At 49.5% G+C, this 16546-nt stretch overlaps 1 protein-coding gene across 1 annotated transcript; it reads right to left on the minus strand.

The window, feature by feature from the left end:
* Positions 1–9578: 9578 nt before the first annotated feature.
* LOC126526047 (uncharacterized) lies at positions 9579–13568 on the minus strand. The gene is made up of 2 exons (XM_050174046.3): positions 13442–13568; positions 9579–12773 (listed from the first exon to the last, which is right to left on the minus strand). The coding sequence occupies exons 1-2, from the start codon at positions 13448–13450 to the stop codon at positions 11574–11576; spliced, it is 1209 nt and encodes a 402-aa protein (XP_050030003.2). The 5' UTR covers positions 13451–13568; the 3' UTR covers positions 9579–11573.
* Positions 13569–16546: the final 2978 nt, after the last annotated feature.

Consider the following 16546-nt stretch of genomic DNA (forward strand, 5'->3'; position numbering starts at 1 on the left):
TAGAGACATAGTGGGCCTTTACTTAACGGTATGCTATCTCAAGTGCCGTAATCAAATTATTGTGCACCTTTGTTGGAAGCCGAAATGCGTAAAGGAGCCATTGTTTCGCTTACCTTAGAGGTGCATGAAATAAGCCGAAAATGTGCACCTCTAATAAACGTTGCGAGATTACGAGTCTACACGTATAATGTCTGCATAAGCCCCATCAAAAACTTGACTGGCTACTTATCACTACATTTAGCCTTCACAAGTTTACACTCCTTCCGCATTGGTATGGCTGGCTACGCGATATGCGACCACTGCAAGTGTGAGAAGACCATCGAGCGCTTCTGCCACTGCATCCACTTAGATGTCCAACGTTAGTCTCTCCAGAGCGCGTCCTCTAACAGGATGGTCGGCTCTTTACACAGGCGAAAATCCCTGGGTGCTTCGTCTGAACCTTGAAAGCCACGCACACTCTAATAACTTCGCTTATACCAATTATGTCTAATACTGTGTAAGCAAACTCTCTCTCTCATTTTTTTCTTTGCTTTGAATTCTCTCTCTTTTTTTCAACCCCTCACTTCCTTCTCCCGTGCAGGCTAGCTAAGTGGACGTCCGTCTGATTAGCTATATTTTCTCTTTCTATTGTTATTATGTAGTGTGTTCATAGTAATAATAGACAACTTGGAGATAGTCTATGGGATTTATTGTCATATTCAAAGGACCCTTCGCCAGGCCTCGTCGTAAATATCGTAATATGCGGTAAGTTATAGAACACCGTCTCTCAGTGGCTCTACTGAAAAGTCTTAAAGCAAAGCTATGTTGGTCTTTTGCGTCTATATATACATATATATATATATATATATATATATATATATATATATATATATATATATATATATATATACACGAGAAGAAAGGTGATTAACCGAGGGGCCCGATTTTTATTAGTCATGTCATAAGAAGCCACCAAATACTGACACCAAGGACAGCATAGAGGAAATTACCTGACCTTAATCAATGAAATAAAGAAACGATAAATTAACGGAAATGAAAGTGGATGTAAAAACAACTTGCCGCAGGTCGGGAACGATCCCACAACCTTCGCATTTCGCGTGCGAGCGTAAAGTGCGGAATGGAATTGACCACCATGTAGCTCACGGTAGAGGCGCACATAGTGAGAATGAGGACATTCTGCGGCCAGCTAGCGTGTGCATAATAGGCTACAGGAGATGCGAAGGTTGTGAGTTCGGTTACCACATGGGGCAATTTGTCTTTTCATCCACTTTCATTTACATTAATTTATCGTTTCTTTATTTCATTTATTAAGCTCAAGTAATTTCCCCTATATTGACCTTGGTGTCAGTGTTTGTTTGCTTCTTATGATATGACTATATATATAACGTTTGTGTTGGCGGCTGGTTTACCGTGTAGACAACTTGTGTCGGTGGGAATGTGCCACTGCTGATGTGCCCGAACAGCTTAGCTCTATGAGCCACGCAAACATAAGTGTGTGCTTTATGTCACGCAGTTTTGGGCAGTTGGCGTTCGTCGTGTTGTATGCAAATATGCGGACTACGGTTCGCGTTATCACGCTTCCTCCAACGCTTTGCCTTGCTTGCGGAACTATGCCTGGTTCTACGTGTATCGTACAAAGTTCCGCAAGCACGGAAGCGCACTGTTACAATGGCGTCGTAGAGGGCCTTCAACCGGACGCTCGCATCAGTAGAGCCGGTGCAGCATTACAGGAGTACTAAGTTACATTACAGAAGCGCAGTACAGGAGTACTAAGTTCGGATATAACGAAGCCTTTGTCAACGCCTTGGGTCCATTTCGAGCTGTGGCAAACAAGAATCGCAGGACTTGGAAAGCATGCGAGGAATGCTTGATGCGGAGTTCCTATCTCTGACGCTCTACTTGATATATTCCAACACCTCGGTTACATTCTGGCGTTAAACGCCTCCAATTGGTTGATCAATCTCCTCGCGATAATATTCGTCTGTTTGGAATCGCAGTGTGCATAACGCGCGAATAGAGCTGAGGTTGTTTTTCTTCCGCGTTCCTTGATTATCGGCACCTTTCGGAGTGTAAAATGCGGAATATAGAATTGACCACCACGTAGCTCGTGGCAAAGCCGCACACATTGAGAATGAGGACATTCTGCGAACAGCTAGCGCGTGTATAATGAGCTACGGTAACGCCGCGTCTTCTGCGTCTTCCTGCGGCACTCCTTGCACCGTCGCCCCAAAGGCAACTCGCTTTCCGGTTCGACTCCTATCGCGAATGCGTATCTCGGCGCCGCTTTGAGAAACGCCTTGGCGCTGCTGCGTCGGTTTTCGAGCAAAGGTGGAATTAAGTCGGATAGGCACCGGATATGCGAGCAAACACACGGAGGTAATCCAAGTGCCAGGCCTGAAAGTCAATGAGGAACAAAGCGTTCTGCTCGCGAATCTTTCTGCCATGGATAAAAATCACCGTCGAGAAAAACAATCGCACCTGAGACTTTGAAAATGACACGAGCGGCTCGTATTATCTCGGTTTCTTTCCTGCCTTACGAACTGACTTTCTTTTTAGGTCGCATGGATAGATAGCCCGGTTCTGCCCGTTCAGCTGGATTATCCGAAGGAGCGGACATTACTAGGAGCCGATAATGATGCCCAGGTAGCTGTTAAAAGGGTTCGGTGATTAACTTTAATAATAATCAAGACGCTAGTTGGAAAACGAAAATATAGGCCGAGCATTAGCGAAGCCAAGCCTGCATAGCAGACTTCAACGAACACCGCGACTTTTGAGGCTTCCGTCCATCGAAATGCGCTGGTGCACCAAGTTAATGAACAGTTTCCCCAAAGTCCTTCGTCGAGCAGTTTGGGACGACCTTAAATGCAACGTCAGTGAATCGTTCAACAGTTTCTGGCGAAGCATATCACAATCGTGGTGCTGTAGTCTTGGGGTTTCTGCCAAGCAGATATGGCCACTGGCCGGTTTCAATCTGTCAATTTCAGGTTTGTCCTGGAGCAAAGAACAGATACATGTTAAGTAGGAAATAAGTTTCACTTAGGTACCTGGACTTTGCAAAATGCCGTGAAAGTAACGTCCACCAATTCAAGCTCTCCACCGGAAGAAGCCAAATTGCTGTGCTAGGTGTTCTACAAAAATATATGTTCGGACTAAAAAAAGAAAGGAGGTGGCACATACGTTTCCACACAAGTAAAGCCCTGGTGTTTTTATCTCTGGCACGACAAAATCCGTCGGAACACATCCCACAATGAATGTCAGTGTTAATACGATAACCACTCAAGCTATGTCGAAGCACACCATGTTTCCAATGGCAAAGCGAATAATGTACGAGGCTTATATTCAGCTGGAAGTCCTCTCTCACGCATCCCTCTAGTCACGCTGAGTCCTTTAGCAGCGCCGCCTAAAAGTCCAAACGCGGTGTGTGTTTGTATATTTAGACAACATTGTCTGAATACGCGATATATGACACGGATTTCGTTCCGCGAGCACCGGTGAAATTTTAAAGGACATTTTTTTTTTTCGTCATCGAAGAGTGGCGGGTACCCAGTGATGCAAGCTGGCGCCAAAGAGACAGAGAGAGGTAATAAACGTTTAATGATCAGAATCAATGAAAGAGAGTGCTTCTTTCTTCATCCAAAGTGGGTGGCCTCCACACTCTATGTAGCCGTTGGCCTTTGCAGCTTTCCTGGCCTGGTTCACCATGTTACGCTGGTCCCCCAAGACCGGGACCATGAGCATGGCCTCCGACGATTCTTGACGGCATACTCTCGTGTGCTTCCGTCTTCGGTTCTTCTTTCTCCGCCTTCATTTTTCTTGATTGTTAGGTTCTCCGAGGTTAGGCAGCCCCGTCACCACGTGGCGAAGGGTGTCCGGTGTGCCGCGGGACCAGCAGAGGTACGGGGGAATGGGTTGAGTGCATCCTATTCATTAAAATGTCGTGTACACAGGAATTCGAAGATGGAGCGAAAAGGCTGCCTCTTCTCTGGTTAGTTTGCTGTGCGGTAAAAAAAAGGTACACCCTTCTTTTCAGTTCATAATTCTGAAGGATCTCCGTACATTTCTTGGGAACGTTCTCGGACCTCGCCGCGTTTCGGAACCGTCTAGCAGGAATGGCCGGCATCTACGATCCCGGGATGCGGCGCATGCCACTTCGTTTCCCGCCAGTGACTCGCGACCACAGGTGCGAAGAGGTTCAGTGACATGAGGCACACAACCAGTGGCCCATACGCAGTGACCCAACTTTGCGTCAAAGAGACCCATTGAAAAAGCGGCACATACCGTGCCTGACACTCTGTGACCATTGTCGGCCCCATGGTTTGTTTCGAAAATGTTTCCCCCTCAGCACAGCAGCCTGATGCTCTGCCCTATCGACCAAGCAGTGACCCAGTGTGACTCGCATTCGCAGGAAAGACGTTAACTGAGGACGGACATACCGCAGACAACGTGGAGTTTTCAAAGAATGCTAATCGCGTTAAAAAAGCTGAGGCCTTTTGAGGACAATCCGTCCTCAAGTGACAACCTCCGAGCAGCTTGATTTACAGGGGCGCTTTCCTGCAGAATACGCTGGCTTTTGACAAGTCACCAAAGCTAAGTAGCATTCGGCCTTGGTCAGTACTTGAGAGGTGCTGGCTAATGAGTACCGGGAAGTACCAGCTTTGAACACCGAGGGCCGATGGCTTTTCTTCTGGCGTGGAATTGTGCACCATATCTCCTGCTCAAAGCTCTCATGTTCCGGTTACCCAACTTATGATAAGCCCCACAGCGGTACGTCGCAAACCTTGGAGATCATGCAATGGCCCAATATTTACTCTTCTGCCCACTCTGCTTGATGACGCCTTGTAAATGAAAAGTGTAGCACATCTTGTTCATTTGACAGTACTTCTTGAGTGTTATTTCAATCACGAAAGAAGGGTGGATGCATTTTCTGTGACTCCGTCAGAGTTCTGTCCATCAAGGCACTGTAAAAGCGTCGGTGTAAAATTTTCGAGCACTTCGCTGAGTGTGTTACACCGCTCCCCTTATTGAAGTCACTGCGCCTCTTATGTCCTCCCAGATTGGGTCTCATAGCATCTGTAGACACTCGCATTCAGGACTGCTTGAAGGTCAGGTAATTCCTTGTAGACATGCAGTATCCATCTTTTACGCGCATACACGATGTTCCCACCAAGTAGCAAGGTTTCCTTTCTGCATAAAAGGCCGCACCGGCCTTCACAAATTCTTAAAGGGAATTTTCAAGTTTTGAGCAAGATATTGTGCAAAATCTTATAGGCTGAATGTCCAAGCACTCATTTTTCGGCAAAGTTTATCGATATACACGGGGCACTGCTACATGGCAAGAGCAGTAGATTCTTTAACCTGTACATTGCTTCCAATGTCTAAGATTCAAATCTTCACGAGCCGTGGGGTATATTGAGAAAAAAAATCGCAGTTTTGCCCGAAAGGTGAACCAGCGATCGCGATAGCAAATTAGCCGATAGCTATACGATGTAAGGATAGCAGCGTTATCGGCCGTATAAACATTCGCTTACTAACTAAATGAACAAGCACAGTACGAGTCACGTGCGCACAGGCAAACATGAGCACATCTCGCTCGATGACCGTGATAACTCGTTGTCAAAACGCTGGAGTGAGGAACCGCGGCAGAAGAAGCGAGCGAATTGACCTTCGTGCATTCTCGCTTCAACGCGACGAAACGTCGAAAGCACAGCGCATACGAAGCCACTGGCACTGCGGTCATTCTGCAAATATCACAGATCACTTTGAAGATGAGGCCCGTGCGGGCGCGCACTTTGGCCACGTCGCAGATCGCTTTCGAGATACGGTGCTTGCACCGCCGCACCGTAAGCGGCAGCTGCCGAAGAAGAACGTCCCCCCATCCCCCTCCCTCGCCTCGCCCCTGTGCCTCGCGCTCGACAGAAGAAGGCGTGCTTCCGGCCCGCCATCCTCACCCGCGCACGCGAGACTGAGCCGTGTTCACCGGCTCACCCTCGCGTGCTTTCTCTCGCACATGCAGCATGCGGCTCGCGGCGACGACTTTGTCGCAATTCGACTTTATACGGAACCTCACGGCGACGGCGACGCCGGCGGCAGAAATGCGCTTGGAGTGTCCATATAGTTGCTATCGCAATAATATCGATCTACCCAGGAGACTCGGGAGTACTCCACTCGAAACAATAATGAACAGGATACAGAAACTCTTCCTATGACTAGATATGTGGTCAGAAGGGCCTTGCAAGACATAAAACGGCGAAAAGCGGCAGGAGAAGATGGAATAACAGCCGATTTAATCAAAGACGGAGGAGACATAATGCTAGAAAAACTGGTGGCTCTATATACAAAGTGTCTGTCGAATTCAAGGGTCCCAGAAAGCTGGAAGAATGCAAACACTATACTAATCCGCAAAAAGGGAGACGTTAAAGAACTGAAAAATTATAGGCCCTCTAGCTTACTCCCAGTATTATGTAAAATATTTACCAAAATAACCTCCAATAGAATAAGGGCAACAGTGAATTTTAGTCAACCAAGGGAACAGGCTGGCTTCAGAAAGGGATGCTCTACAATGGATCACATTCATGTCATTAATGTCCACGATATGCCCCAGAAAGACCAGAACTTGTCAATGCTCTCCAAAAACTGGACAATCCGGCGCTTTCTTTGCAGGTGCTGCTGGAACACCGCCCCCATCGCTCGTCGGTCCATAAAGCGGTGAAGGTGCTGTTGTGCTTCTTGAGGACGATGGGCTTATGCGAACATCTGTGACTGTTAATGCAATTGCTATAAGACCACACGAGGCAGCGAACTCACCACTAATTTCCTTCTTCCCTTCCCTCCTCCCTCTCCCTGTCATCTTTGTCTTCCCTTTCCCATTCCCCCGGTGTAGGGTAGCCAACCGGATGTTATTCTGGTTAACCTCTCTGCCTTCTGCTTTTCTCTGTCCTCCTCCTTTTCTCCTCTACATCATTAATCAGGTTATCGAGAAATCCGCAGAGTGCAATAAGCCTCTCTATATGGCTTTCATAGATTACGAAAAAGCATTTGGTTCAGTAGAGATACCAGCAGCCATAGAGGTATTGCGCAATCAAGGAGTAGAGACCGCTTACGTAAATGCCCTAGAAAATATCTGCAGAGATTCCACAGCCACCTTAATTTTACAAAGAAAAGTAGCAAGATACCTATGAAGAAAGGGGTCAGACAAGGAGACACAATCTCTCCAATGCTATTCACTACTTGCTTGGAAGAAGTATTCAAGCTATTAAACTGGGAAGGTTCAGGAGTAAGGATCGACGGCGAATACCTCAGCAACCTACGGTTTGCCGATAACATTGTTCTATTCAGCAACACTGCGGACGAGTTACAACAAATGATTGAGGACCTTAACAGGGAGAGTGTAACAGTTTGGTTGAAGACTAATATGCAGAAGACAAAGATAATGATGAACAACTGGGCAAGGGAACAAGAGTTCAGGATCGCAAGTCAGCATCTAGAGTATGTGAAGGAGTACGTTTACCTAGGTCACTTGATCACAAGGAACCCTGACCATGAGAAGGAAATTCACAGAAGAATAAAAATGGGAAGAATCGCATACGGCAGACATTGTGAGCTTCTGACTGGAAGCTTACTCTTATCATTGAAAGGAAGGTATACAATCAGTGCATTTTACCGGTGCTGACATATGGGGCAGAGACTTGGAGACTGACAAAGAAGCTTAAGAACAAGTTAAGAACCACGCAAAGAGCGATGGAACGAAGAATGCTAGGCATAACTTTAAGAGACAGAAACAGAGTGGTTTGGATAAGAGAGCGAACGGGTATAGACGATATTCTAATTGATATTAAGAGAAAAGAATAGCGCTGGGCAGGTCATGTAATGCGCAGGTTAGATAACTGTTGGGCCATTAGGGGGACAGAATGTGTACCAAGAGAAGGGAAGCGCAGTAGAGGACGGCAGAAGACTAGATGGTGCAACGAAATTAGGAAATTTGCGGGTGCTAGTTGGAATCGGTTGGCGCAGGACAAATGTAATTGGAGGTCGCAGGGAGTGGCCTTCGTCCTTTAGTGGACATAAAATAGGCTGATGATGATGATGCACTTCAGGCGTGACAGCAGCAAGCAGCCGTAATATCCTTTAGGAAGCATGGCCCGCACGCGTGCTTAGTTCCTATAGCATGCACGAAGCAAGCTAGCGCGCGTGCTGCAACCTAACGAGTCGGAGCAAGTGGCGTCCTGGCCGTGACGTCACTCGCGAGAGGGCGTCACGGTCACTCCAACTTCCCGCCGCTTTTAGGGGACGCAAGGCAGGGTATATTTGGAGATTGCTCAGAGAAGCCTTGGTCCTGCAGCGGGACATAAATAAGGCTGTCGATTACGATAAGGCGCTTTTAAATTTCGAGAAATTCGACCTACTTGATTACCTGCCCAGGCACCTTAGCGCCTGCGCCTTGAATGTGCGCGCGTTGCTCGCGGCTAAGGCGCGCGTGGGAGAGGCCATGCTCTAAATAGAGCTTTAGTGCTTTGGTCTTGGCTTAGCGGGTAGTGCGTTCGGCACGCGTTCTGGGGCATGTACTGCCACCTCAGTGTCGGTTTGAATCATGCCCCCTCCCCCCTCCGATGAGCAGATCTTGAACAAACTTTATTTGTCGTGATGCACGCGGTGTTCCTGCTCATGCGCAGTTCTGCATGTTGTTGTGAGGGCCCTCGGAACTTGCCTCCAGAGATTACAAATGCCACTAAGGCCTTAGCGAGAAATTATGTATGTAGCCAGGGACGCTGAAGACCGTAAAATAGGTCTCGTGTATTTGTATAGTAGCCGTCGACAGCCTTCAAATATTCATTTCTGAATTACAGTAGCCGGTTCTTTTTATTATGCTGTCCTAACGCCTATCACATCCCCACTTCCCGGTTAGGCGGTTTCGCTGCTGTGGCGCAGTGGCTATGGGGTCGCGCCGCTAAACACGAGGTCGCGGGATCGAATCCCAGCGGTTGCGGCGTTCCGGTGGGAGCGAAGTGCAAAAAACCGCCCGTGTCCCGCGCAGTGCGGGCACGTTAAAGATTACCTCTAGTGGTCAAAATATTTCGGAGTCCAGCGCTACGGTGTTCCACGTGACCAAATCGTGTTCTTGGCAAGTGAAACCCCCAGAATTCCATTCAGTTAGGCCACATCCCAGTCTTTAAGTAAATGTTTATTGATTCATATACCATTTCTTTATGTAGAACAAAAAAGAAGTGGAATAGAGCGAGGAAATTTGAGCCTCAATCTCTCCTTGTCCACTTATCAACAACAGAAGAAAACTCAGCTGTCGTCGCGAAACCGAATTGCAAACCAGCAGGATTACTGCGAATTAACTTGTGCGAATTCTGCAGTGGTATTTGCGTAAACGTAAATTGATATTTCGGCAGAGTTACACTTCACAAGTAACGTTTCTCGTTTGACCTTTTCACATATGTATGTGGCTAACATGCTGGTGCGAAAATCACGCAAGTATTCTTCCATATGCGTCGTATGACGTTTCACGTTTCACACGCACGAAAATGTGAACGAGGTGATCGCAGCGAGGAAAAAGAAAAAGAGAAAACGAATGGTTGGCACTTTCATACATTTATTGAAACTCTTTGCACAGGAAAGGCACCTTCATACAATACACAGCGTTGCATCCGGCTGAAGGAATAAATATAAAAGCATGGGATACACGTAAAAAATACTGAGGCCCATTTGCAGAAACAAACTCCTCGAGCACGTACGACATGTGTTTTTAGTAGTCAGTGTCCCACGTGCGCCTACTTGTAGCGAATACCTTATCTCACATAGTTCGCAAGGCATATAGGAGACATAGAAGATGAGGGGCAGAAGGACAATAAAACAATGAGCTCTCTAAGGCAAGCGTCCTTTGGCGAAGTCATTTATCCTGTCTCTTCTCGACGAGACTGTTTCGATGGCGCTCAAGAAACACGTGTGATGCGATAGAAAAAAAAAAAAAACTTGCGTGGTCCCTGTTGGTAATCCGCACGTAGTGCAAATGAACGTGAAACAGATATTTACGGCACCTTACACTTGTCGTTCCTGAGCGATTTGTCAGCGCTGCAAAGGCTATGCAAGCAGTAAATAGGATTTAGTACGAACGAGTCTTAGCTTGCTCCTATATGTAATAGCAAAGCATGGTTATCCATGTTAGGGCCTGTTTATTTTTTTAAGTGCGGTTTGAGTGCTTCCTGTGAACACTTCTTAGCACAACCCAAGAGCTCCGGAAGCGATTCGCGGAAATACATATATAGTAAGCTAGTTCAACACGTAACTCGTGTGGCAACTGCGTCAACCTTACGGTAAGGCAGGCTTGGCAAGACAGACAAAGCGGCTGCACGTGAGACGAGTGGGGAAGCCACCTCAGTGTTGCCGCATCAGCCTCTCGTTGACGTCACGAATTCCAACAGCGTCTATTCGGTGCTTATTCAGTGACGCCTGTTCGGCATCACCGAATTTTGTTAGCATTATGACTGGGAAGAAAGCTCACGCTTAGCCTGGGAGCTTTCGGAAATTTACCCCGGCGCGAAATCGGTCGATGTAAATGGAACTGTCGCGAGATTTGTGACGTCCCACTGACGTAATTGGGCTAGTGGGCGAGTTAGAGCCTGAAATTCGAAAAGTCAGATTTCTTGCTTTCTTCGCTAATAGTCGACCTTTTCCCGCCAACGAAGTGCAGATAACGCTCTCAATGCATGTCCTACCCGTAAAGAACAGAAGAATCTGAAGTTGAATCCAGAAAAGGGTGATACATGGAACCCCGCGCGCACCGAGATGAAGAAAATTCGGCGTACGCAATGCTCAGGTTGGCAGATGAGCAACACACCACGGAGCGCAACGAGACCTAGAGGAGCAACAGACATTAATTGACTTTACACTACATTCTTTAATGCGTAATCTTGCTCCTTCATTCAAGATGTACACGTTCGGTGGCTAGCGAGGACACGACGGCCGAAAAACCTTGAGTCACAATGATGTGAGGCCAATTTTTACCACAAGTTCCTGTCTTCTACATTTAGGGCTTTATCGCGAAAATGTACATGCTTCTTTACCACTGTTGTATGCGCCTCCCAACGCCGACACCACCTTCTTCAAACGCCAGACGAACTTATCTGAACGACAATGCGTGTGAGGGCTGCATCATGCGACCCGGCATATTGAAAGCCAGCAACTACATACAGCGCTTCGCCACTAAGACGGACCACGGACAATGAATAGGTGCGTGAACTGGTTCGAAGTCGCTTGGAGCGCGATAAGCTGTACATGCGGAGTCATTCGAAATGCGTCCGCTCCCGGCTCAGTAGTCGACTGGATCGATCTCAAACGCACCACAAGACTCCGCGTTGCGACTGCCTTTTCCACTACGCGACTGTACAGCGGTCCTCCTTTAGCTCTCACTTCAAAACCTTTTCAAAGCAAGGCTTGCTTTCAGCACGCGGCGTGACACTTCGCGGTCGCACTAGTGTCCTTCCGCGGACCCATCCCTCAAACTTCCAAAAAAAGCATACACTCTCGCCAGTCCCTCCCGGCTCCATGCAGTCTTACACGCAACCACTGACTTACTTCTTGGACTTTGCTTGCCTAAAGAACTGCGCCGGCTGGACGGCAGCCGGCGCGTAGGCGAAGGCCATTCCATAAGCCGGTTGCGCGTACGCCGCGGTCTGATACCCTAGCTGAGGTCTGGCTACGGCCACGCTCCCCGGGAAGGGCGCGATCACCTGCCTGGCGAACGAGTAATGTGGCATGGCCGCGACCGGTGCAGCTGCTGCGGGAACCGCCGAGACAAAAGGAGCGGCGGCCGCCAGAGGCATTGCGACGTGAGGAGCCGCGTACATGGCCGGCGCTCCCGTCAGGGTCCTCAGCGCACCCGGGTAGGCAACGGTCAGAGGTGCGGCGGGTGCGCCGTGTTGGTAGGCAACCAGTGGCCTCTGGTAGACAGGGTTGACGGCGGGGGCGGGCCCCGCTGGTTGGAGACCATACGCGGCGGGCTGGTACAGGGGCCTCATGTAGGTCAGCTGGACCGGAGCTTGAACGGGAGCCGCCGCGGCTCCTTGATAGGCGTACGCTGGCCTCTGGAACAGGTACGTCTGCGCCGGCGGGTAGGTGACGGCCACCGGTCGGGAGACGGTGACGGCCGTAGGCTTGTTGGAGGTGACGACTGCTGCACCGGCCGAGCCAACTGTAGCACCGACGGCGGCTCCGTTTGAAGTCACGGTCACTGTATTGGCCTTGGCGGCTGCGGAGCCTGCCCCTGCTGCCGAAGCAGCTGCCGCTGTTTTGGTGGCTGTCGCTGGAGTTTGGGCCGCTACGCCGGAGCCCGGCTGGGAGAAGAAGATCTGGTGCTGAGGGGCAGTGGCGACGTACTGCACCGCCGGCGGCGGAGCGGCGTAGTAGAGAGGTCGCTGGAAGGTGACGGGCGGCACGCCGGCTGGGTAGGTAGTGAATGTCGCCGTGCCGGGTGCGGCCCCTGCTGCTTGGGTGCCTGGGGCGGCCGCGTTCGGCAGTACGGTCACCGCTGGTGGGCGGGCTAGCCGGAGCTTGGACGGCTTCTCGATGACGGTAACTGAAGAAGCGGTTCTTCCGGTGGCCACCTTTTGCTGGAGGGGCTCCGCGGCCGCTGTCTGAAGGGGCTCGTAGTTTGATGCTCCAGGAACGGCAAGTCCACCTCCGAGGACATTGCTGTAGCCGGTGAAAGCGTAGGAGACGCCGTCTGGAGTGGCCAGTGCGCCGGCGATGACGCTCAGTAGAAGTGGTAGCCTCTGCAAGTAAACGACGTTAACCGTGGTTATCAAATGGACTCAACAGCGAAGGTGTGCGAAGTGTCCAGTAAGAAGTAAACTCTAAGACCAAGATTAGCGGTTAATTGAAACAGTGCCATATTCATTTTAGTTATGTTTATACACCTTCCGAAACCGTCTTGGCGCCGCTTCGATTACGCGTCCACCTCAAATAAATTTGTAAAAACGAAAGTTTATTACGCAGCAGTAGCAACTACGACATGACTGCAGGCTCAGAAGGTTAAACGACGACATTGGCCCAGTTTCTCACGTGAGTCGCGCAGCAACGCTTTCGATTGCGAATAAGATGAGATCGACTACTTCCTTTTAAGACGTCCTATATGCGCGTACGCATTTGTACGGGTTGCTCGGCGAAACTGCGGACTATCGTATCGGTTACAGCACTCACTTCCTCGTACAGGTCTGCAGACCAGCTCTTAAGATTACTAATATCAGCATGTTTCCTGTATTCCACGCTGGTTGGAAGCTTCTACGTAACTGCAGACAACCATTTCGAAACTGTTACCACGATGTAGTCGGTCCTTAATTGCTTAGACTGAAGCTTAAAACCGAACTGTGACGTCGACAAAACTACCGCAACACCGATGGTGAAGGGGTTACGGTAGCGCGGCCCGTGGTCAAGGACTCACCAGAATCATCGTCGGGTTTGCAAGGGCCCAAGCTACGAAGGAAAACGTAGGAAGTAAAGCTTCCGAATACTGAGGCGCTGCTGCTTCTGCTGCTGCAGGCTCGAGCAATCCGCAACGGAACTGAAAAGTCGATCGCTCCACTTGGCGCTTTTATAAACCGCTCGTAGCCGCGCCCCGTCCGCGAGTCCTCCCCATACCGCTTCCGTTTGTGCCGCTTTTGTTCTTTCTTCCGGCGACCAGACACGGCTTTCTAGCGTCCTACGAGCGCGCCCGGCGAGATCGAGACAAGACGAGCGTTCCAGAAGCCAATGAACTCCCGGGACGACGGCGAAGGTTGCGAGAAGGTTCCGTGCGTATATCGCACGTCTTCGGGGTGGGTGGGTGGGCGCACGCTTGCGATGTCGCTTCCGATGGCGCAAACTATTTCTTCCTTCCTTCTCTCCCCCCACCCACCCATTACAGCTTAACTCGCGCCCACCCTCTCTTTCTCACAGCCACCCCTTCCCCCCCCCCCAAACACACACACACCATTACATTCCCTCGAGCACAACAGAGAACCCCCTCATACAGTAGCATCGACAGAGCCTCTCTGCAAATCCCACTGCCTTTTTTCTTGTACCTTCCCCTCTCTGCGAGAAGGAGAACAGTCGAACGTGACCACCGCAAGCGGGACCAGGTGTGATTCGGGATTCTCGGCGGCTACGGACAACGGTGGCCCTTGCCCCCTTGCGTCTGTACGCCGGCCCGCGTCTGGCTTCGGCCGATCGTCAGGCCTTTGGCAAGGTATATGGCCGGTACGGCGCCCATGCCGAAACGGAGGGGAGGGCGGAAAGGGCGCGGGGGACTGGTTGCTCCGTGATCGGTTTTAACGGTCCCGCTGCTGCTTCTTCCACATGTTCTTTATCGATTCCGCCGCAGCGACGGCAGGCACAGCGACGCCGAAATAGGTTATCCGATCCGATCGGTTTTTCTTATTTTTCCCCCCTGGTACCGTCGCCGTTGAGAGGTGCCTCGAGGCTGTGGCCGGGGAATGGCGACACTCACTGCGTGGTGTGCCTCGGTGTCTCACTGTCAGCGAGATCTCTTCGAGAGCACAACTAGCCTGCTGTTTCTCTGTCGGCCACATTTGTCTTGCTGCTTTCCGCCGGATGCACCGGTGGGGGGCTTTCGGGTGATGATGTTGCTCTCAGATTGTTCCACGCGCGATGTTCTTTAGCAGGGCTTCGATGTCCCCCCCCCCCCAATCCCCACTCTCATTTTTTCTAGCTGTATTCTTCTGTCTTGAAGATCTTCATTCTTGCCCTGAGGACTTCTTTTCTGGCTTCGTTCGCCGCGTTCCTTAAGTGCGCGGTAAAACCGTCTTCCTTTTTATGCGTGGCTTCTCGCGCGGGATCTTGATGACTTGTGAATTCAGAGAAGTGGTCCGAAAACGGAAACGTTTTCGGGGATCCGTAAAATTCCACTGACTCGATTTCGTTTATCTCTCCGACGCTACGTTCGCCCTTCGACTCACTTCGTGACGCCCTCTTGTGTCTTGCTTGCGCTATATAGGCGGCAGGAAACAAAGTCGCTATTTAGTCGCACGAATTAGGTGCACTCATTCCTCGAAAATATCCACCGTTCTTTCATTGGTGACATTGCTACGATATTTGGAGCGTTCAGAACTCTGCTTTCTCTGTAAGTCACAGAGGCCAGTCCGAGGTATCAGCTGAGGCCGGAGTCATCACTTGTTCTGTCATCATCAACATCGCCGTTGTTGTCGTCGCCATATTCATCATCGGAACCGCAAGCGGAAGCGCAGTCTCTCAGAATTAGATTCCTGCCCCAGAGATATCCACTTACTGATGTCTTGCGTCGACCGTACCCATTCTACGCCCAAAAATTACTTAACCTTATCTCAACCACCCAGCAAACTTTGCTTCAACCTCGGCTATAGATTCCCTTTCGCTTGGCATCCATTGTGTCGTTCTAACAGACCTCAACTGTTACCTAAACTAAACATCAGATGACCCGCTCAAATGAGCTTAGTATGGTCAATTTAATGTAACCTGGAATACCAGCTAACTGTCTTTCAGCTGCACGCCATTCTGTTGGTCCCCGCCAGCCATATGAGAACAGAAATTTCAAAGATATCATATGATCCCAGTGATCATATGGTATCACATACGCCTGTCCTGCGTCATCTGACTTCATCCCATGCATGCACATTTCCTAATCTCATCGTGTCCTCGGCTACCCAAATGTCATTGCTTAAGATATCAAACCACACTTGCTTCCCCCAATCTCAACTAAAGTATCAGCTACACTCGTTTGTTTTCTAATCCGTACGGCAGTATTTGTATTGACTAGAAGGGCAGTACGTTTTCTAAAACGCCTCCTAGCGAGACAATAAGGTATCCCCTTATGTACACGCAGTTGGGCTGCACTGGTGTACAGGGCTGAAATGAAATGAACTCAATTAAACTTTCAATTCATTGGACTTCACAGTCAGAAATGTGCGCCAAGTACATTTACATCTCTAGCGCATGGCTAGTGGAAATCCATACGAACGTACGCAATGCAAACGCAGCAAACGAGAAATGGTATGATTATCACATACGCTTAAAAGAGGGCAAGGCAAGACTAGTTTAAAACCAGTTTTTAAACCAGCAGCTTTTGTTGCCCCAAGCCAATCAACTGTATAAAGTTGTCATCCACTCGAAGTTTGCCGAAAGTTACGAAAGAAACCCAAACGGGTTTCTCAACTTCACAGTTTAAGAAAAATTTGTCCTTGTCTGGGAATTGACCAGTACTTTTTCGGGGCGATCGCACTGCCATCCAGGAGGTTAGCAGGTTGCCTAGCGAGGCCTAATTCACTGACCACTCGAATCACTGGGACACTTCGTATGGCAAATCAGTTCTGCGGAAATCCGCAAGATGCAGGAAGTTTCACAGAAAGACACACTAGGTAATGCCGAAACGCGGCAACCAAGACCTGTTTCCGGGTTTCCCCAGTCACTTCCGGTACTTCCCGTCCACAAAAGAACAGCCTTAGAGATCAGCGTCCTGTGCTCCGTTTGAGCCTTCGCTAAGGGGTTGATTTGGACACGGCCTACTGTCATCCAA

This window comes from Dermacentor andersoni, chromosome 8 (genome assembly GCF_023375885.2).
Source record: "Dermacentor andersoni chromosome 8, qqDerAnde1_hic_scaffold, whole genome shotgun sequence".
NCBI classification, from domain to species: Eukaryota; Metazoa; Arthropoda; class Arachnida; order Ixodida; family Ixodidae; genus Dermacentor; species Dermacentor andersoni.